This window comes from Moschus berezovskii, chromosome 10 (assembly GCF_049115385.1).
Source record: "Moschus berezovskii isolate FMDL1 chromosome 10, NW_MosBer_1.0, whole genome shotgun sequence".
NCBI lineage: Eukaryota > Metazoa > Chordata > Mammalia > Artiodactyla > Moschidae > Moschus > Moschus berezovskii.
In genome coordinates, this window is record NC_142469.1 from 53417742 (window position 1) to 53440043 (window position 22302).

The following is a 22302-nucleotide window of genomic DNA, read 5'->3' on the forward strand; positions in this document are numbered from 1 at the left end:
GACCCAAGATTGGAAAATGCTATGTAAGGCGGTACTCCCCAGTAACACCTACATTAAGTGGTGTGCCTTTTTCAAGGAGGAATGTCATGCCCAAGCAGAAAGAAACCAAACTGCTAACCCCGTCATCCCTGTAACTTTCGGGATGTTATCTGGGACAGCAGATCAATGGAGCACGGGACCCCAACAGGCCACTATCCCTGCTCCTTATACAGACCAGGTGCGAGCCATATGCCTAGCAGCCTGGAGAAAATTAGCTGAAGGTCCCAGCGAACCCCCCATATCCGGCATTACCCAAAAAAAATAACGAGGACCTCTCCACCTTCATAGATAGAGTGAAAAAAAGCATGCAAAGAAAATTCCCCCCAGGTCCCTTAAGAGATCAATTTGTCAAAATGCTGGTATGGGAAGGGATGAATTCCGACCACAAGGTGGCCTGCACAGGGCAAAAAGATCAATCCATGGAACGATGGGTGGTAGCCACCAAAGATATTGGGACACAGCACCACCAAACTCAAGCAATGGTAGCTGCAATGGAGGCTCAAACCAAGGCGATAGCTGACGCCCTTGCCTCTGCCTTCAGAAAGGTGTCCATGGCCCAGGATGCCTCCCCTGAAGGTACCCTCAAAAATCAAAAAACAGGCAATTGTTTTCAATGTAGAAAGTAACGGCACTTTAAAAAGGACTGCCCCCTGAGGCCAGGGAGAATTGGAAATAGAGGGCCACCTACAACCCCCTGTCCACGCTGTAAAAAGGGATACCACTGGAAAATAGATTGTAAGTCCAAATTTAATAAAAATGGGAAACCTTTAAACTAAATGAGGGGCACTCCCCAGCCCCATCATCCCAAGGGGAAGCCCCAGGCCTCCTCCCAGGGTATGCCAGCCTGAGGTTACTGAACTCTCCCAAAAGATGTCTGATAGATTAGAAAAGCCCTTCTCCAGGTGCAATTCTACCAGAAGGCCCCCTTACCAACTAATGGGCATTAATAAGCCCCGACCTACCAGGCAAGAGGTCAATGGACCATCCCTATAGTACCGGGGTTGAGATCAAAGATGGATATAACAATACGAGGAAAAAGATTTAGATGTCTAGTAGACACCGGGGCAGACAGAACTATACTGAGGCAAGAAGAGGTTCCTCCCACTTGGCCCATGGCCGAGGGACCTCAAATAGCGGGCATCGGGGGCACTACATCTTCCAAGGAATCCTCCAATTGGCTCAAATGGGAAGATCCTGATGGCTCTGAGGGCCTAGTCAAACCCCTCATCGCCACAGGACTCAATGCCAACCTATTAGGGCAAGACATTCTAGGGCAAGCTGACACCTATAAAACCACTGACTATCGGGGTTTTTACCAAGATTTATTAGATGAAGAAGAATATCAACAGCAATTCCAACCTCCTGGAATCCCCAACTACCGGGGGGATACAGAATTTGAAAAGATAAGGAAGGGAGAGCCACTGACTTGATGGAAGCCTCACCCCCAATCCTAAAGGCCACTACTCCCTTGGCGCCTCCTATCGTTTGGATGCCAGGACCCCTTATATGGGTGGATCAGTGGCCACTTCCTCTTCTCAAACTCCAGGCATTACAATCTTTAATAGAGGAACAACTCAAATTGGGACACATCCGGCCATCTAACAGCCCCTGGAATACCCCTGTCTTTGTTATCAAAAAGGCCTCTGGAAAATGGTGCCTCTTGCAAGACCTCAGAAAGGTTAATGAAAAGATGAAAATTCAAGGGACACCCCTAAGAGGGATGCCCTGGGTCCCCGCCATTCCCATCGCCCTGCACCTCCTGAGAATAGATATTAAAGATTGTTTCTTTTCGATACCTCTGGACCCACAAGATTATGAGAAATTTGCCTTTTCGGTACCTTCTATTAATTTTGAAGGTCCGGACAAACGATATGAATAGGTTGTCCTACCTCAAGGGATGGCTAACAGTCCATCCTTCTGTCAACAATATGTGGCTAATCTTACTCAGCCCGTCCGACTGCTATCTAACATCTTATTATACTGATATATGGATGATATCATTCTTGGAGCGCCTAATACTACCAAGCTCACACGGGCCTCCAAACTACTATTTGATTGTCTCGCCCAGGGGCAACTCATAATGTCTCCTGACAAAATCCAGCATGCCCCGCCTTTCAAAGTCCTGCGGACCCAACTTATCCTTGAGGTGGTCTCCCCTCTTAAGCCACAGATAACTATCAAAGAAACTTATTCCTTGGTTGAGCTCCAAAACCTTCTGGGGGAAATCAACTGGCTGTGGCCCTGGATCCCCATATCCACAGGGGACCTAATACCCCTCTTTAATTTGCTAAAGGACAAACTTCCCCACGAAAATATCACCCTGTCCCCGCCCCATAAACAAGTTATTAAAAGGGTTCAACAGGCTCTCAATACTGCTCAACTCTCTCGCTATGATCCCACTCAAGAGCTTCAATTATGGATCTTGGCCTCCCCAGAGACACTCCTGTCAGTGCTAATACAAACAGACAAACCCTTACAATGGATCCATGTCTCTCTAGGGGGAGGACACCGAGTCTACACCTGCTTAGACCAGATGGCTGATTTGATACAAAAGGGAAGAGACACTTCAATCAGGTGCTTTGCCCGTGAACCCGATAAGATTGTTGTCCCCTACAGATTAGCTGACTTCCAATGGATCCAGAGAAACAACCAAATGGCCTTAGCTTTTGAAGGGTTCTTGGGAAAGACTGACTGTCACTATGGGCCTCACAAATGGGTTGCCGCCTTTTGCCAGTTACCTTGGAGGGCACCTCAATTATTCCCTTCCAAGCCCATAATAGATGCCTCCAACGTCTTCACAGACGGAGGAAAGAACGGCGCAGCCATTGTCATCTTTGAACCCTCCTCAGCCCCTACCGGCACCCCCCACCGACACCATTGCCCATGCCATGGCTCAGCGCAATACAAAGAACTCTTCACCGTCATTCTGGCGCTCTCTAAGGTCCCAGGTCCCATGAATCTTTTTCCAACAGTCTCTATGTGAAAAATCTGCTTCCTGGGCTTCCCCAATCTCATATTCGGCTAGATGATAATCCTATTACCCCCCTTATGATACAGGCACACACGCTCCTTCAGGCAAGGGATCAATCTATCTATTTATACCACCTCAGAGGCCACCAAAACCTGCCTGGGATGCTATCATTAGGAAATTCCATGGCAGATCAGCTGGCATCTACCCATGTATACACACTCCAACAGGCACAGGATCTCCACGACCTAACCCATATTAATTGGAGAGGCCTACACCAAAGGTTCCCACAAATACCTATCAAGGATCTAAAGAGGATCATACATACCTGCCAGTCCTGTATCCCATTCTTGCAGGTTCCTCCGTTACAATCACCAGGGGTTAACCCTCGAGGACTAAAACCTAACATAATATGGCAAACAGATGTCACTCACTATGCCCCCTTTGGTAAACTAAAATATATCTTTGTATCTGTAGATACATATTCCCATGCCTGCTGGGCCACCGCCCATACAGGAGAAAAGGCACAACATGCCAAGAGTCACTTTCTCCAATGTTTTGCTACTCTGGGCCTCCCAGCCCAAATAAAGACAGATAATGGCCCTTGCTTAGTAAGCAACTATTTGCAAAATATTTTTAAACAATGGAACATCCAACACACTACAGGCATACCCCATAATCCTCAAGGACAGGCTATAATAGAATGCCAAGACAAAACTTTAAAGCTTCAACTACAAAAACAAAAAGGGGGAATAAACCCTCATCAGCAGTTAGGAATAGCCCTTTTTACTTTAAATATTTTAAATTTTTCAAAAAATAAACCACTCACTCCATTCCAGAGACACTGCTCCAACCAAGAGCCAAGACCAGAGATAACAGTTAGATGGAAAGATCCCCTTACAGGGTTATGGAGAGGGCCAGACCCACTCTTAACATCAGGAAGTGGGTTTGGATGCGTGTTCCCCACAGGGGAAACAAGACCCATCTGGATACCAGCAAGGAATCTTAAATATCTACATGATAACCACCAATCAGCCCAAGAATCTTGAAAGTTCATGAGGCCGCCTTCTACTTTTGATCTCTTACAGATTGTCAACTAAGAGGCCTTATCAAAGGCTTAGATGAACTCTCCCCTTGCCACCTGCAAATCCTAGGATCATCGGCCTAACTGTGATCTGCCCTCAGACCCCATAGCTGATTTCGTGCGGACAACCAAATGACCATTGTGTTTGTATTAGCTGCACTATTAAGTGTACTCTTTGCTATAGGCCTTGCATCTGTTGCCCCAGAGGAATGACTCCTGCACTCCGCTTCTCTCTGGCGCTGGGATATCTTGCCTGTTGCGGCTTACTATGGATAGCTTATTCCTTTGTAACTACCTATCACTCTCGCTTTCTGACACGCCCACTGGCATAACGGTTTAGCCGTGATCTTCTTGTGCCTCACCCTGATGGCACTCCCTGGGCTTTTAGACACTGCTTCCTGTCCCTGCTCAGAAATTCATAGCTATGTCCATTCCTCATGCTACCACATGACCCCTACGCCATGCACCATGCCCATCAACAACAAACAGACCAAGTCCCTACTTACTGTTAAGGTGCAAAAGACAGGGAGCCAAACGAGCAATTGCTATAAGCCAAATGCGAAAAACATACGTTTTTACCCCCGCACTCACATTGGATACTCAGATGGAGGTGGGATACAAGATACTAGCAGACATAAGGCACAACAGCAATACATATATAATATAATTACCCAACTAAAGGCGACTCCAAAACCTTACAAACGCATAGACCTACTCACTCAGCTGAGGCCTCTCCTGCAACCCCCCACCCCCCGCGACGATCTACATATCACCCGCCTCCTCAACTCCTCCTTCCAATTTTTTCAGAGTTCACAAAAAAAGCCCTCCGAGGTGTGTTGGATATGCATGTTACTAACCCCCTTACCACATATCGCAGTCCCTTTGCCGGACACCTGGGTATTAGCAGGCAATTACAATCTCAAAACCAACAATACCACCGAAAGTATCACGCAGCTTATTGGGCCAGTCGCTGACGATGTCTTGCTTGCCGCCTCTTCAAATCTAACTTGCCTTCTTAATACCTCATCCTCTAATATTTCCTATTATTACGACACCTACTCTTGCACCTCATGGGCCCCATGGAACAGTACAAGCAACTGCACCAGCCCTGGGATCTTTCTCCTCTGTGGGACCTATGCCTATTCCTGCCTCCCTCTGGACCCTACAGGGTGCATCTTGGTTTTCTTAGCCCCAGGACTAATCTTCATCAATGAAGGGGATATGGATCAGATCATTGACCATCATGAGAGGTCACCAACAAAGCCTCCTCACAGAGGACAGCAGGCTATCGTTGCTCCTATCCTAATCGGGACTGGCATAGCGACGGCCCTAGGTGCTGGGATCGGGGGCATTTCAACTTCTGCTCATTTTTATTACAAATTGTCTCAGGAACTTAATGAAGACATGCAACAAGTGGTAGAGTCCCTTGTATCCGTCCAGAGACAGATTAATTCACTGGCCGCAGTAGCCCTACAAAATAGACGGGCTCTTGACCTCATCACTGCAGAAAAGGGGGGAATCTGTCTCTTCTTGGGGGAAGACTGTTGTTACTTTCTTAATGAAACCGGCATAGTCCAGGGAAAGGTAAAAGAGTTAAGAGATATAACTGAACACCGGAAAAAAGAATTGCAAAACTTTTACAACCCCCAAGGCCTATGGCATCAATTCCTCCCCTGGCTGCTCCCCTTCCTGGGACCAATAATGATCATGGTTATACTTCTTTTAGTTGGACCCTGTCTTGTCAACCTTTTCCAGAAGTTCATGCAGGAGTGGATTCAGACAATTTCCCGGGAACAAGTGAAGACCATTCTCCTCGCTCAAATACGGGGGACAGACCCAAAGTCCCAAAAGACCCCCGACGACCGTCTGCCAATAGGTTACAAGCTTAAGGTGGGGGGCACTCAAGCTGCCCCAACGAGCCAATCTACTCGCCCGGGACATAAAGGGCCCAAAAGCCTCAACACACGATGGGTCTAGGGTCCAACGGCACTTTCACAAGGCCCTTTACTAGTCCTACCCCTGTCCGATACAATATACCTCCATCCCATGCCATCCCGAGGATCGATTATAGGCCAAGCCTCTCACCACAAAGCCTGAGTCCAGCCAGCCCTCCAAAAGACCTTCAGCCAGATCTTAAGCCGCTGGGGCCTATGCTTGACTGGATAGCCAATGACGGGTAAGATTCCCAGAGGGGAACAACCTAAAACAGGCACAGTCACTGAGTCTCTGGCGAGGCCATGCGGGTGGCCTCCAATGGCTCCCAAGAAAGACCCCACAAATAAATAAATAAATAAAAGGGATATATAGGGTGCATGGCTGAGAAAGGACACATGGCAAAGGTGCACCCATAAAGATGGTGCCTGACGGATGTTAGGAGGGCGCGGCCCCAGATAATCACAAAAAATTGTGATTGGCCCCTTAACACTTCCCCTTGCATGAACAGTGCATGATCACCCTAGACCTCTATTGTGACGCCAGCATGTGATGACCTGGCCCTTAACATGATTGGAGCAGACCGCGGAAAGTCCCTTGCAAAACCCCCACACTTGCCTTTACATACGGAGAGCTTGTAACAACAAAGCGGAACTGCCTTGACAGAACCCCCGCCGCATCTGAGTGTCCTCTGCGTGAGGAGGGCTGCGGGGCTGTCGGCCAGCTCACCTTCCCCCTGGGGTTTCCTCCCCACCGCTCCACATGGGGAGGCAAAACAGGCTTCACATCCGAGGCCAAGGACTTGCCAAAGCCTCTCTCTCCCCCGCGGTGCCACTGGGGGAGAAACAAGAGGACCCTACAGTTGTCCCCAAACTCTTTTCTTTTTTCATATGCTTTAGCTTTTAAGACACTTCTCTCCTGGATTTTATTGGGACTTTAACTGTTTTTAGAGACCTGGAAATGTTCTAAGGGGAGATGCAGAGACATAAAGCTCTACAGGAAAAGGGCCATACATTTGGAGTGAAATGTGTTTGCCTCTTAACTATAAAACATTTAGCCACGTTAACTTATCAAAATACTTAGATTCTATCAAACAACTTCTTTAGATATGATAAACACTTTGCAGATTAAGTGAAAGTGAAGTTACTCAGTTGTGCCTGACTCTTTGCGACCCCATGGACTGTAGCCTACCAGGCTCCTCAGTACATGGAATTTTCCAGGCAAGAGTAATGGAGTGGATTGCCATTTCCTTCTCCAGGAGATCTTCCCAACCCAGGGATTGAACCCAGTTCTCCCCCATTGCAGGCATATTTACCAGCTGAGCCACCAGGGAAGCCCTGCAGATAAAGAAAATGTAATTTATGCCTTTTTCATAAGTCACTATTTTAATAAGCACAAAAAGTACAAATAGGAAAGCATTTTAAATTGTAAAAGCCCACAAGTACATATGGTAATATGTTAATAGGCTGCCTGATTGTATATATGTCTATGGTTTGTCCATGTAAAAAAATCACAGGTGGATAAATTTGGGCAGTAAATGCAAAATTATAGAATAGTCAGGGCCCTATATAAATTAGTTTATATTGAATTATCCCAAAGGCAAGAAGCACATTAACTAAATTCCATCCTTTTAAGAGTGCTAACCACCTTCCCATGAATTTTTTTATTAATTTGTAGTTAAAATAATACAAAGATGTAAAGTTGGATAATTTCATTTCAAATGTGAAGCAAAATATAACTAAAAAAGGAAATGTCTGTGCAAATTAACAATTGTTTTCATGTTAGGAATTCTATCATCATGTTCATTTAAAAACAGGGAAATTTTTGTGGATCTAATTAAAAACTCTACTGTGATGTGAACTTGATCAGAGGTAAGATAAAGAATGCATACTCTTTAGATTAAAACATTATGTTTTTCTGCATTTTTGACCCTCATGCCTTCTATATTTTCTAATATTTGAGTTAAAAAGTAAAACTGCATCTTCAGGCTTAAAAGAAACTCATGTGGTATTACATATGACTTCAATACTTTCTAGTATGTGTTTCTAGGAATGTTATAAAATGTACAGACTTATTTAAAAGTAAACAGATATTTAGAAAAATAAATAAATGCATTAATGAGTTTTATACACAGAAAATGCATCAAAATTAACTGCATACAGGGATTGAATGTCAAAATTATATAGAGATAAAAGAAGAGTAAAATAGACTATGTATAAATAACTTAGCCTAGAGTAGATGCTGATTCTAAATAATCTCTATAACTTCTACAGTCTCTGTTTCCTGCTTTAAATCTACAAAAATTAAAGACAATGTGAGGATTAATTCAACTAATAGTAATATAGCTTGTCAAAATATGTTAGAAGATAATGTCTAAAATTGTGAAGCAAACTTCTTTCTGAACAAGAAAACAGCAATATCAACATTTTATATATTAGGTTTTATATAGTTAATAAAACAATATGAAGAAATACATGTGTTGTTGCTTCATTTGGAATACTGCCAATAAATTAAACTTTTGTCTGACCTCTGTCTTATCTACATTTCCAAGTTACTTAAAAGTCCTTGCTAGAATTAAATCTGATTGCTGAGAGGAAGGAACAAGATGGCGGAGGATGGCGAGACCACTCTCTCCCCCACAGATTCATCAAAAGAACATTTGAACACGGAGTAAAGTCCACAAAACAACTTCTGAATGCTGGCAGAGGACATCAGGCACCCAGAAAAGCACCCATTGTCTTCGAAAGGAGGTAGGAAAAAGCATAAAAGATAAAAAGAGAGACAAAAGAGGTAGGGACGGAACTCTGTCCCAGGAAGGGAGGCTTAAAAAAGAGAGAAGTTTCCAAACACCAGGAAACACTCTCACTGGTGAGTCTGTGGCGAGCCTTGTAACCTCAGAGGGCCACATAACCGGGAGGAAAAAGAAAGAAATAATCAAAACCCACAGATTACCCGCCAAACGGTAACTCCCAGCGAAGCAGCACAGACACCTGCATACACCATTAGCAAGTGGGGGCTGGGCAGGGAGGAGCCGGCTGAACTGCTCAGAGAGAGGACTGGGCTTGAATGCCATGAGAACAATCTGAGAGAACTGGGGATAGCAAAGCAGACTGGGATAGCTTCCCCACGAAAAGGCAGAAAGCTCTAAACTAAGTCTCTGCCAGCCCTGCTCACAGAACAAAGGTCTGAGCAGAGCGAGCCGGCTGCAGTTGGCCCATCCCCTATCCCCCACCGAGACAGGCAGGGAGGTCAGCCAGAGCCGGAGGGGACAACCGCGGCCCCAGAAAGGCATCCGATACAAACTGCAGGCAGGCTTGTTGCTAATCAAGACTTCTTGGGCTCAGGCCAGTCGATATCCGCCTGAGAAGGTGTGCCGGTTGTACACCCAGAAAACCAAGTGGTAGGGACTGGGGAGGCGATAAGTCGCAGTGACCGCGCTTGCCAAACACCTGGTCACCTGCACTGCTCGGACTGGGGAAGGCACAAGACGCAGGCCCAACCAAGTCTGCGCCTTTGTGGAGTACCCGAGAAACTGAACTTGAGCCGCTCAGACCTGGGAATCCAGCTCCAGCCTTGGTCAGTTCCCGGCAGAGCAACTTAGAGCCTGTGCAGTGTAAACTGGGACAACGCACACGCTGTGAGTGGGGGCAAACCCAGTGTGGCCGAGACGCTGCGAGCACTCCCCACAGATGCCAGAGATATTTGTCTGCAGCGTTCTTCCCTTCCCAGAACAGGACTGAACAACTGAGCCTTAAAAAGTGTCCACATTCTCCTTAGTATCAGGGTGGAAATTAGACACTGAAGAGACCAGCAAACAGAAGCTAAAACAGAGGGAACCACCTTGGAAATGACAGATAGAGAAGTCTAGAGACTACTCCAAGAATAAGACCAAAAACCAGAGGCATGAGGCTTAAGCCCGAATCCTGAGAACACCAGAGAACTCCTGACTCCAGGGAACATTAATCGATAGGAGCTCATCAAACGCCTCCATATTACACTAAAATCAAGCACCACCCAAAGGTCAACAAGTTCCAGAGCAATACATACCATGCAAATTCCCCAGCAACACAGGAAAATAGCCCTGAGCTTCAATATACAGGCTGCCCAAAGTCACTCCAAACCCACTGACATCTCATAACTCATTACTGGACATTTCATTGCACTCCAGAGAGAAGAAATCCAGCTCCACCCACCAGAACACCGACACAAACTTCCCTGACCAGAGAACCTTGACAAGTCACCCGTCCAACCCCACACACAGTGAGGAAACTACATAATAAAGAGAACTCCACAAACGGCCAGAAGACGGAAAGACCGCCCCAAGCACAGCAATATAAGCAAGATGAAGAGGCAGAGAAATACCCAGCAAGTAAAGGAACAAGATAAATGCCCACCAACACAAACAAAAGAGGAAGATATAGGGAATCTACCTGATAAAGAATTTCGAAATTTGATGGTGAAAATGATTCAAAATCTTGAAAGCAAAATGGAGTTATAGATAAATTACCTGGAGAAAAGGAATGAGAAGATGGAAGAAAGGTTTAATAAGTCCTTAGAGGAAATAAAAAAAAGTCAATATACAATGAATAATGCAAAAGATGAGATCAGAAACACTCTTGAGGGAACAAAAATAGAATAACAGAGGCAGAAGACAGGATAAGCGAACTAGAAGATAGAATTGTAGAAATAAATGAAACAGAGGAAATAAGAAAAACGAATTAAAAGAAATGAGGAAAATATTAGAGACCTCTGGGACAATGTTAAATGCTCCAACATTCGAATCATAGGAGTCCCAGAAGAAGACAAAAAGAAAGACCATGAGAGAATACTTGAGGAGATAATAGTTGAAAACTTCCCTAAAATGGGGAAAGAAATAATAACCCAAGTCCAAGAAACCCAGAGAGTCCCCAACAGGATAAACCCAGGGCAAAAAACTCCAAGACACATATTAATCAAATTAACAAAGATCAAACACAAAGAACAAATATTAAAAGCAGCAAGGGAAAAGCAGCAAATAACACACAAGGGGATTCCCATAAGGATAACAGCTGATCTTTCAACAGAAACTCTTCAGGCCAGGAGTGAATACAAGACATACTTAAAGTGATGAAAGAAAATAACCTACAGCCCAGATTACTATACCAGTAAGGATCTCATTCAAATATTAAGGAGAAATCAAAAGCTTTACAGACAAGCAAAAGATGAGAGAATTCAGCATCCCCAAACCAGCTCTCCAACAATTGCTAAAGGATCTTCTCTAGACAGGAAACACAGAAAGTGTGTATAAACTCAAACCAAAAGCAATAAAGAAAATAGCAAAGGAATCATACTTATCAATAATTACCTTAAACATAAATGGGTTGAATACCCCAACCAAAAGACAAAGGCTGGCTGAATGGATACAAAAACAAGACCCCCATATATGTTGTCTACAAGAGACCCACCTCAAAACGAGGGACACATACAGACTGAAAGTGAAGGGCTGGAAAAAGATATTAATTGCAAATAGAGATGAAAAGAAAGCAGGAGTAGCAATACTCATATCAGATAAAATAGACTTTAAAACAAAGGCTGTGAAAAGAGACAAAGAAGGAAACTACATAATGATCAAAGGATCAATCCAAGAAGAAGATATAACAATTATAAATATTTATGCACCCAACATAGGAGCACCGCAATATGTAAGACAATTACTAACAAGTATGAAAGGGGAAACTAACAACAATGCAATAATAGTGGGAGATTTTAATACCCCACTTACATCTATGGATAGATCAACTAAACAGAAAATTAACAAGGAAACACAAACTTTAAATGATACAATAGACCAGTTAGACCTAATAGATATCTATAGGACATTTCACCCCAAAACAATGAATTTCACCTTTTTCTCAAGCCCACACGGAAGCTTTTCCAGGATAGATCACATCCTGGGCCATAAATCTAGCCTTGGTAAATTCAAAAAAAATTGAAATCATTCCAAGCATCTTTTCTGACCACAATGCAGTAAGATTAGATCTCAATTACGGGAGAAAAACTATTAAAAATGCCAACATATAGAGGCTGAACAACACGCTGCTGAGTAATGAACAAATCATAGAATAAATCAACAGAGAAATCAAAATATTCATAGAAATGAATGAAAATGAAAACACCACAACGCAAAACCTCTGGGACACTGTAAAAGCAGTGCTAAGGGGGAAGTTCATAACAATATAGGCACACCTCAAGAAACAAGAAAAAAGTCAACTAAATAACCTAACCCTACATCTAAAGAAACTAGAAAAGGAAGAAATGAAGATCCCCAGGGTTAGTACAAGGAAAGAAATCGTAAAAATTAGGGCAGAGATAAATGCAAAAGAAACAAAAGAGACCATAGCAAAAATCAACAAAGCCAAAAGCTGGTTCTTTGAGATGGTAAATAAAACAGACAAACCACTAGCCAGACTCATCAAGAAACAAAGGGAGAAGAACCAAATCAATAAAATTAGAAATGAAAATGGAGAGATCACAACTGACAACACAGAAATACAAAGGATTATTAGAGAATACTATCAGCAATTATATGGCAATAAAATGAATAACCTGGAAGAAATGGACAAATTCCTAGAAAAGTGCAATTTTCCAAAACTGAACCAGGAAGAAATAGAAAATCTGAACAGACCCATCACAAGCACAGAACTAGAGGCTGTAATCAGAAATCTTCCAGCAAACAAAATCCCAGGTCCAGATGGCTTCACGGCTGAATTCTACCAAAAATTTAGAGAAGAGCTAACACCTATTCTACTCAAACTCTTCCCGAAAATTGCTGAGGAAGGGAAAGTTCCAAACTTATTCTATGAGGCCACCATCACACTACACTAATAATGAGAAAATAGTCAGAGAAATTAAGGAAACTATTCCATTCACTGTTGCAGCGGAAAGAATTAAATACTTAGGAATATATCTACCTAAGGAAACAAAAGACTTGTACATAGAAAACTATAAAACACTAGTGAAAGTAATCAAAGAGGACACTAATAGATGGAGAAATATACCGTGTTTGTGGATTGGAAGAATAAATATTGTAAAAATGAGTATACTACCCAAAGTAATTTATACATTCAATGCAATCCCTATCAAGCTACCAACAATATTTTTCACAGAACGAGAACAAATAATCTCACAATTTGTATGGCAACACAAAAAACCTTGAATAGCCAAAGCAATCTTGAGGAAGAAGAATGGAACTGGAGGAATTAACCTGCCGGACTTCAGGCTCTACTGCAAAGTCACAGTCATCAAGACAGTATGGTACTGGCATAAAGACAGAAATATAGATCAATGGAACAAAATGGAAAGCCCAGAGATAAATCCACGCACCTATGGACACCTCATCTTTGACAAAGGAGGCAAGAATATAAAATGGAGAAAAGACAGTCTCTTTAACAAGTGGTGCTGGGAAAACTGGTCAGCCACTTGTAAAAGAATGAAACTAGAACACTTCCTAACACCATGCACCAAAATAAACTCAAAACGGATTAGAGAGCTAAATGTAAGACCAGATTCTATAAAACTCCTAGAGGAGAACGTAGGCAAAACACTCTCCAACATAAATCACAGCAGGATCCTCCAAGACCCACCTCCCAGAATATTGGATATAAAAGCAAAAATAAACAAATGGGACCTAATTAAAATCAAAGGCTTCTGCACAAAAAAGGAAACTATAAGCGAGGTGAAAATACAGCCTTCAGAATGGGAGAAAATAATAGCAAATGAAGAAACTGATAAGGATTAATCTCCAAAATATACAAGCAGCTCCTGCAGCTCAATTCCAGAAAAATAAGTGACCCAATCAAAAAATGGGTCAAAGAACTAAACAGACATTTCTCCAAAGAAGACATAAAGATACTGGAAAAGACTCTGATGCTGGGAAAGGTTGGGGGCGGGAGGAGAAGGGGACGACGGAGAATGAGATGGCTGGATGGCATCACCGACTCTGTGGACATGAGTTTGAGTGTACTCCGGGAGTTGGTGATGGACAGGAAGGCCTGGCGTGCTGTGATTCATGGGGTCGCGGAGAGTCGGACACGACTGAGTGACTGAACTGAACTGAACTGAACAAACACATGAAAAAATGGTCAACATCCCTCATAATCAGAGAAATGCAAATCAAAACCACAATGAGATACCATTTCACACCAGTCAGAATGGCTGCTATCCAAAAGTCTACATGCAATAAATACTGGAGAGGGTGTGGAGAGAAGGGAACCCTCTTACACTGTTGGTGGGAATGCAAACTAGTACAGCCACTATGGAGAACAGTGTGGAGATTCCTCAAAAAACTGGAAATAGAACTGCCATATGATCCAGCAATCGCACTCCTGGGCATACACACCGAGGAAAACAGAATTGAAAGAGATGTATGTACTCCAATGTTCATTGCAGCACTGTTTATAATAGCCAGGACATGGAAGCAACCTAGATGTCCATCTGCAGATGAATGGATAAGAAAGCTTTGGTACATATACACAATGGAGTATTACTCAGCCATTAAAAAGAATACATTCGAACCAGTTCTAATGAGTTGGATGAAACTGGAGCCTATTTTACACAGTGAAGTAAGCCAGAAAGAAAAACATCAATACAATATACTAACACATATATATGGAATTTAGAAAGATTCAAATGATAACTCTGTATATGAGACAGCAATAGAGACACAGATGTATAGAACAGTCTTTGGGACTCTTGGGAGAGGGTTATGGTGGGATGGTTTGGGAGAATGGCATTGAAACATGTATATTATCATATGTGAAATGAATCGCCAGTTCAGGGTCAATGCATGTTACAGGATGCTCGGGGCTGGTATGCAGGGATGACCCAGAGGGAGGATAAGGGGAGGAGAGATTTGGGAGGGGGGTTCGGAAGGGAGAACTCATGTACACCCAGGGCAGATTCATGTCAATGTATGGCAAAACCAACCAATATAATATTGTAAAATAATTAGCCTCCAATAAAAATAAAAATTAAAAAAAATCCTTGCTAATGAGGTAAAATTATAGAAGCTGAATGGGCTTCTCTGGTAGCTCAGATGGTAAAGAATCTGCCTACCAATCCAGGATATGCAGTTTCGATCCCTGGGTTGGGAAGATCCCCTGGAGGAAAGCATGGCAACCCATAGTATTCTTGCCTGGAGAATCCCCATGGACAGAGGAGCCTGGAGGGCAATAGTCTATGAGGCCAAAAAGTTGAACAGGACTAAGCAACTAAACACAGCACAGCACAGAAGCTAATACATATTGGTAAATTTATCATTTACACATAGTGGATGACATTCAAAATTGTGTGATACAAAAATCACCTGAATATTCTTTTCCACTAAGTTACACATTAAACACACATTTTGAAATATGTGTATATTATCACATCACCATCAGCAGAAAAGTCTCTTCATGTGAAACCACTATTTAATGGCTATGTAGGAAATCTGTGTCTTTGAGGAAAGTACATTATGCCTTTCAGGCAACTAGATAAACTAGGTGACACAGTGTATTATGTCATCAAATAATGACTGATTTCAATATTATTTTTATTTTATTTGTGCATGCAAAGAAACTATATCCTTCATTCTTTTAAAAATTAGACCAGCTATAAAAAACATTTATATTTTGATCAAACCTTGATTTTTAAATTATTTGGTTATAGTTTCATTTTATAGAATGTTCTTTAGGTTATGCTTGTTTAATAAAGGCTGCCTGTATTGGAGTATAAAGATGTGGATAAGATGCACAAGTTGTATTATTGATCAGAGAAGGACTGAATGTGATAGACACACATGATGTCAGTTATCAGAGAAACCCATGCTGAGGCAGGGCAGGGCATTATTATTAGCTGTCACTGTGGCTTATAAACCTATAGGGGAGTGTGAGAATTTCCTCCTTGGAGAAGATGGAGCACATATACAATTTTCAAAAACCTCAAATTTGGTTCCAATATTTCTACACAGTGCATCAATGCCCTAGAGCAGCGGTACCAACCTTTTTTTGCACCAGGGACTGGTTTCATGGAAGACAATTTTTCCATGGGCCAAGGTTGGGGGATCGTTTCAGGATAATTCAGGCACATGACATTTACTGTGCACTTATTTCTATTATTACATCAGTTCTACCTTGGATCTTCAGGCATTAAATCCTGAAGTTCGGGACTCCCCCAGAACACTGTATCTCAAACTTTAGTGAGAGTCAGATCTCTTTGAGGGCATGTGAAAATATAGATTTTGACCTACTCCCAGTGTTCTATTTCAGTAGTTTTATGGGGACCTTGAGAGCTTACATTTCAACCATATTCTAGGTGCTATTGATGTGGCTGCTCTGGGCCTCACACTTTGACACAAACACTTTTGAAGGTGCTGTTTCTCCAAAGCATGCCATTCCTGGGAGACCTTGTCAAGAGTGAGGGAAATTATTCCCTCCATTGATGATTTTACTGTCTGGATCTTCAAGTAATATTAATATTAGACACACAGCCTGCATTTTTATAAACTAGAAATATAAAGGACTAAAAATTTTCACATTTACTAAAGTGGATAAGCTGGTGTCTTTTGACCCAGAATCACCGCAGATGGTGACTGCAGCCATGATATTAGAAGATGCTTGCTCCTTGGAAGAAAAGCTATGACAAACCTAGACAGCGTATTAAAAAGAAGAGACATTACTTTGCCACCAAAAGTCCATTTAGTCAAAGCTATGGTTTTTCCCATAGTCATGTATGGATATGAGGGTTGGACCATAAAGAAGGCAAAGAGCTGAACAACTGATGCTTTTCAACTGTGGTGTTGGAGAAGACTCTTAAGAGTCCCTAGGACTGCAAGATCAAACCAGTCAATTCTAAAGGAAATCAACCCTAAAGATTCATTGGAAGAACTGATACTAAAGCTAAAGCTCCAATACTTTAGCCACCTGATGCGAAGAGCTGACCCATTAGAAAAGACCCTGATGATGGGAAAGATTGAAGGCAGGAGGAGAAGGGAGTAGCAGAGGCCAAGATGGTTGGATGGCATCACTGACTTGATGGACATGAGTTTGAGCAAGCTCTGGGAGATGGTGAAGGACAGGGAAGCCTGGCGTGCTTCAGTCCATGGTGTCGCAAAGAGCTGGACATGACTGAGTGACTGAACAACAAAATCTAGTTCAAATTAGCTGGGTTATAAAGAAATAAAAACTGGTAAGCTCGTGGTAAACAGATGTTCAGAGAGGAGACAGAACACAAAGGAAAAGCAACTAGTGCAACATGAAATCTGAGTCAGAAAAGACTTTCAGAAGAAGCTGGCTCAAGGGTTATATCTTGAAAGATGGATAGATATTACATGTGTCATAGCAAAGTATTTTCAACAATGGAACACTCTATAATGTAATCTAATCCTTTTCTCTGATATGTATGAAAAATTAAGACAAACATGTTTATTATTATTATTTTGTCACTAAATGATTTGTGCCCTGTATTTTTTTTTCTTTATGGTTTTTCCTTCATTCTGAATACAAATTTTTATTTATTTTTTGTTGTTGTTGAGCATATATTTTTATTTCCAGACTACTTCTCATTTAATTTAAAAATTTCATTTCCTTGATTCAGACTGTGAAAAATTGCCCCTTCAAAAGTTTCAGGTAAATTTCTAGGTGTTTTCCAATTCTAAAAAGAAATGTAAATGTAAACACAAACACACATACCTCTTCTGGTAAGAATAGTGGATCACAGGGAGGATACAGACATGGGGGAGGTTTCTTATAGCTCTGTGCTTTTCAGCTAGAGGAGTTAGAATGAGGGCAAGACTGGCCTGCTTTAGAAGAAAAAAAATCTTACCATATTGCAAGAATAATTTCTGCCAATTCTGTTTCCTCCCATCCCTCTTAGAAGCATGAAGAGGTTTCTTGTATAGGGGAAAGAAAACATAAATATCTACTAACTAGGAAGAACTGTTTATAAAATATTTAGTGGGGCCATACTTATTGCAGTGAAATCAATTTGAATTTAAAACAATTGTTCTTAAACATTTCAATTTGTAATACTTAATTGCCCTAACAATGACAGAAAAGAAAAATTATTCCAGGCAAAGGAACGAACATATATAGCAGCACTTAAACATAAATCTGAATGAGAAACAAATGCAAGCAGTTGTAATCCCTGGAACATAAAATTAAGATGTAAATAATGATGGAGTAAAGTAGCTTATGTATCACTCATTGATACACTGAAAACTTTCTTTGTGTTTGGTGGGTGTGTGTGTGTGTGTGTGAGATAATCCATATTATGCAGTAGTATAGAGTTATTAAGAATACTATGTTTGGCATAAGATTTAAAAGTCACTTTTGTTGAAATAAATGTACATTTAGTTTGTAAGATTGTTTAAGCTGTTAATTCAACATATATTTGCTAGGAATGCTACATGTGTCAGATGCTATTTCATAGTACTGACTATACAGTATTAAACAATTCTTGACCCTCATCAAGATTTATATTCTACATCAGTGAGATTAAAAAAGAAGAGATATATATTTTAACAGAATTGCTGCTGCTGCTGCTGCTAAGTCACTTCAGTCGTGTCCGACTCTGTGTGAACCTATAGACAGCAGCCAACCAGGCTCCCCTGTCCCTGGGATTCTCCAGGCAAGAATACTGGAGTGGGTTGCAATTTCCTTCTCCAATGCAGGAGAGCGAAAAGAGAAAGTGAAGTCACTCAGAGTCGTGCCCGACTCTTAGCGATCCCATGGACTGCAGCCTACCAGGCTCTTCTGTCCATGGGATTTTCCAGGCAAGAGTACCGGAGTGGGTTGCTATTGCCTTCTCCATTAACAGAATTAATCATGTATATAATTATGGGATAATATATCTGAAATATCTCAAGTGTTTTCATAATATTAATTAAAAAAAAAAAAAACAACAGTGGGAAATCATCTCATGAAGGACACCATACTAAAAAAACACTCAGGTAATAAGAGAAAAGTAATGGAAACCAGGGTTGTATAATGCAAACATTCCCAATACATATTGATAGGGTGTATAAATTAAGAAAGTAAAATTTAGTGTAAGACACTATTTTAAAAGATGATAGAATTGAAATATAGTTTGTAAGTACAACTCTTATAATTTTCAAAGACTGACTTTCACACTGAGTGAAAGAGCCAACACTTGGATCATAATAATTTTAAACATACTTTTAGAGGATTTTCCTCAAAGCCATATTTTTGTCTTGTTTCTTCTCTGTTTCATGCAGTGTGTTGTTCAATTTCCTGTTGATCAATGCCCAGAAAATAGACTTTGCCCTTTAGAGAATTTTACATTTCTCTGCAAATATTCAGAGAGTTGGGTAAAAGGCAGTGTTTCTCATCTACCCTTTCCAGAAATTATCATTGTGCTATTTACTTATCTAAATATTTTTTTTTTTTTCTAATTTAAGATTCCTTAGGCATATCACACGGAGAAGGCAATGGCAAGCCACTCCAGTACTATTGCCTAGAAAATCCCGTGGACGGAGGAGCCTGGTAGGCTGCAGTCCGTGGGGTCGCTAAGGGTCGGACACGATTGAGCGACTTGACTTTCCCTTTTCACTTTCACACATTGGAGAAGGAAATGGCAACCCACTCCAGTGTTCTTGCCTGGAGAATCCCAGGGATGGGGGAGCTTGGTGGGCAGCCATCTATGGCATCACACAGGGTCGGACACGACTGAAGTGATTTAGCAGCAGCAGGTGTATCACAGTGATTTTTCCCCCTAACACACCTAGTTCTCTTATATAGATAGAACCAGTTACTAAACAAAAAATGATAGATTATGCCAAACTCTATTTCCTCTTATTAATGTAAGCAGTGGCACTTAATTTATTCTCCTATACTGGCTTGCTAAGTTTTACTGCTAATTTTAAAATCATAACGAAACAGTTTCTCGGTTAACTAGGAAAGTAAACATGATTCACAATTATAAATTTAGATATAAGGAGAACCTTATTTCTTAATGAAAGCATTAATGAAAAATTTAAAAGTTTTCTGAGAAAACTAGCGAATTTATGTGTAATTATATATAAAAGGGAGAAACATATTCTCCAGATAGAAAAAAGTAAGTGTGATTAATGAGAACAATGAATGTCTCAGTGATAACAAAATACTATTTTTTCCCCTCTACATAGTCTGAAACAAAACTATTTAAAAAAATAAGTTGAGCCCTGGATGTTGCCCAACAATAAAATGAAAATGTAGAACATTTCTGATATAAAATTTTGGTCATTTAACTAAAACTTGTAATCCTTCTACTCATAAAACATTAAATTACACCATTTGAAAAGTGAAAAGTATAAAAGACATATGTATCTATTGTCTATGAGACTAAATTGATTAAACATTCTAAAAAAGCAAATTAACATGGAAATATCATTTGACTGAGTAACCTATATATCTTGTAAGATAACTTCTAGAAAAAGTAGAATTGCTGACAGTATCAAAATATGCATAAATATTGTCTTGAATAATATTATTGCATACATCAGGAACTGGGCTAAGTGTTTTGTATATAAGTTATGTATATCAGAGATTTAATCTCATATTTTAAGTTTGCAGCTTATTAGCTATATGTATTGACCCAAAACTATAAAGTAATCCCTATGAAATTTACGATGTTCGTCCCTAAAATGTGATGATAATAACAAATATCAAGAAGTGTTGTATAAATGAAATGAAACAATACACATGGAAACACCTGGCAAAAAATGTTATTTCTCTTTCATTAGCATTTATGATTCATAGGCTTAGGCTGGAGCCTGGTTAATTTTTAAAAAGCAATAGTTTTTACAAGTATATTTTATAAGTCTTTAAAAGTATTTTTAAAGATTTGCTGCCACTTGAAATGTTAAGACCAAAACATATTTCAAAAGAAGCCATTTGCTAGGGGTTACTTGATGGGAAATTTTATAAGCAAGTATATTAGCTCATAAAAATGCTAACATAGTTCAGTCAGTACCAAATGTGTGTCTAAACAGAGAGAGAGAAGAGAAAAAGAAAACACTAAAGAAAGCCAAGTCTTGAAAAATGTCTCCTATGATTTCAAATGTTCAAGACATAGATAAAATACTTCAAAAAGCAACCAAATGCTGACTGCAATTACTAGTTTTTTGTTCTTTTTTCTTGAATCTCAGAAGATTAAGAACTTGAAGGATGAAACTTCATAATACAAGAGAATGTAATTGAGACAATAGGCAGGGAAAAATACAGATAAAAGGCAAGATGATTTAGACCAAATGTAAGTCTCTCTCTTGAATTACTAAGGTGAGTCAAGAACAGGGAGTATAAGCCTGAAACTCTAACAAAGAAAATAAATGGAGAAATACTTTTTGTAACTCATTATATGACTTTGTTGCTTCCTACAAACAATAACTATAGGAGGAAGTGATTTTACTGGCTGTGACAGGTATTCTTTTTTCCAGTTTTTGGCATAGATGTTATCCTAAAGTGAGTGGCATAACACAAAAACCATTTTGTGTGGTGTAGGCATTCTAATAAGGCAATCTGGGTAGACTCATCTTTGTTTCCTATCTCCATTTGCACTCCTCTGGTAGCAGTATATGGTGACTCTACAAATGTTTGCAGCTTAGAATCATCTGGCCCATCTGGAAAGCATCAGCTCTTCCTATGAAACATTCTTTTAAAATATCTGCAGGTGATGAATACAATAGAGGGTGAGAATTATCTGGATACTCATTCACACACATGTCATCTAGGCTGAGACGATTTGTAGTCTAGGATTAGCTAGGAATGTCTATTTACATGTGTCCTTTCCGTGTAACTTGAGGTCCCTCACAGTATGGTGACCACTAAGTGTTTGAGTTTTCTGTATAATGGCTAGAGCTCCAAGAACAGACCAAAGGCTGAAGGTTTAAATGACTAGAATATAGAATTCACCTCCTCTTGGGAGGACAGTACAAAATGTAGTCGTATTTCAAAATCACAGTACTACTGGTTCTCCATGCCACAACCCCTCAGTCCACCTCTGACCTCAGCTTTATGTGCAGTGGGCCATTCCCTTATTTGCTGCTAGCAGTCTGTCTGTTAAGCTTTTATCTGGTGCTGGAGCTGCTCTAGTTCTCTGCTTTTTTTTTCCTTCCTCATCTGTTTTTGTGGTCTGGGTGCAGTTCTTTAGGTATATTATATATATTCTCTTTCACTAATTCTGGGGAAATTGTTTATTTACAAATAATAATAAATTAAGCTTGTTCATATCAGGGAAAATAAAATTAAGCAAATGAATAAGTGGA

At 40.7% G+C, this 22302-nt stretch overlaps 1 protein-coding gene across 1 annotated transcript; it reads left to right on the top strand.

The window, feature by feature from the left end:
* The first annotated feature begins 4559 nt into the window (after positions 1-4559).
* LOC148776320 (syncytin-1-like) lies at positions 4560-6068 on the top strand. The gene has a single exon (XM_088840474.1). It carries the CDS (start codon positions 4560-4562, stop codon positions 6066-6068), a length of 1509 nt encoding a protein of 502 aa, XP_088696600.1.
* The last annotated feature ends 16234 nt before the right edge of the window (positions 6069-22302 follow it).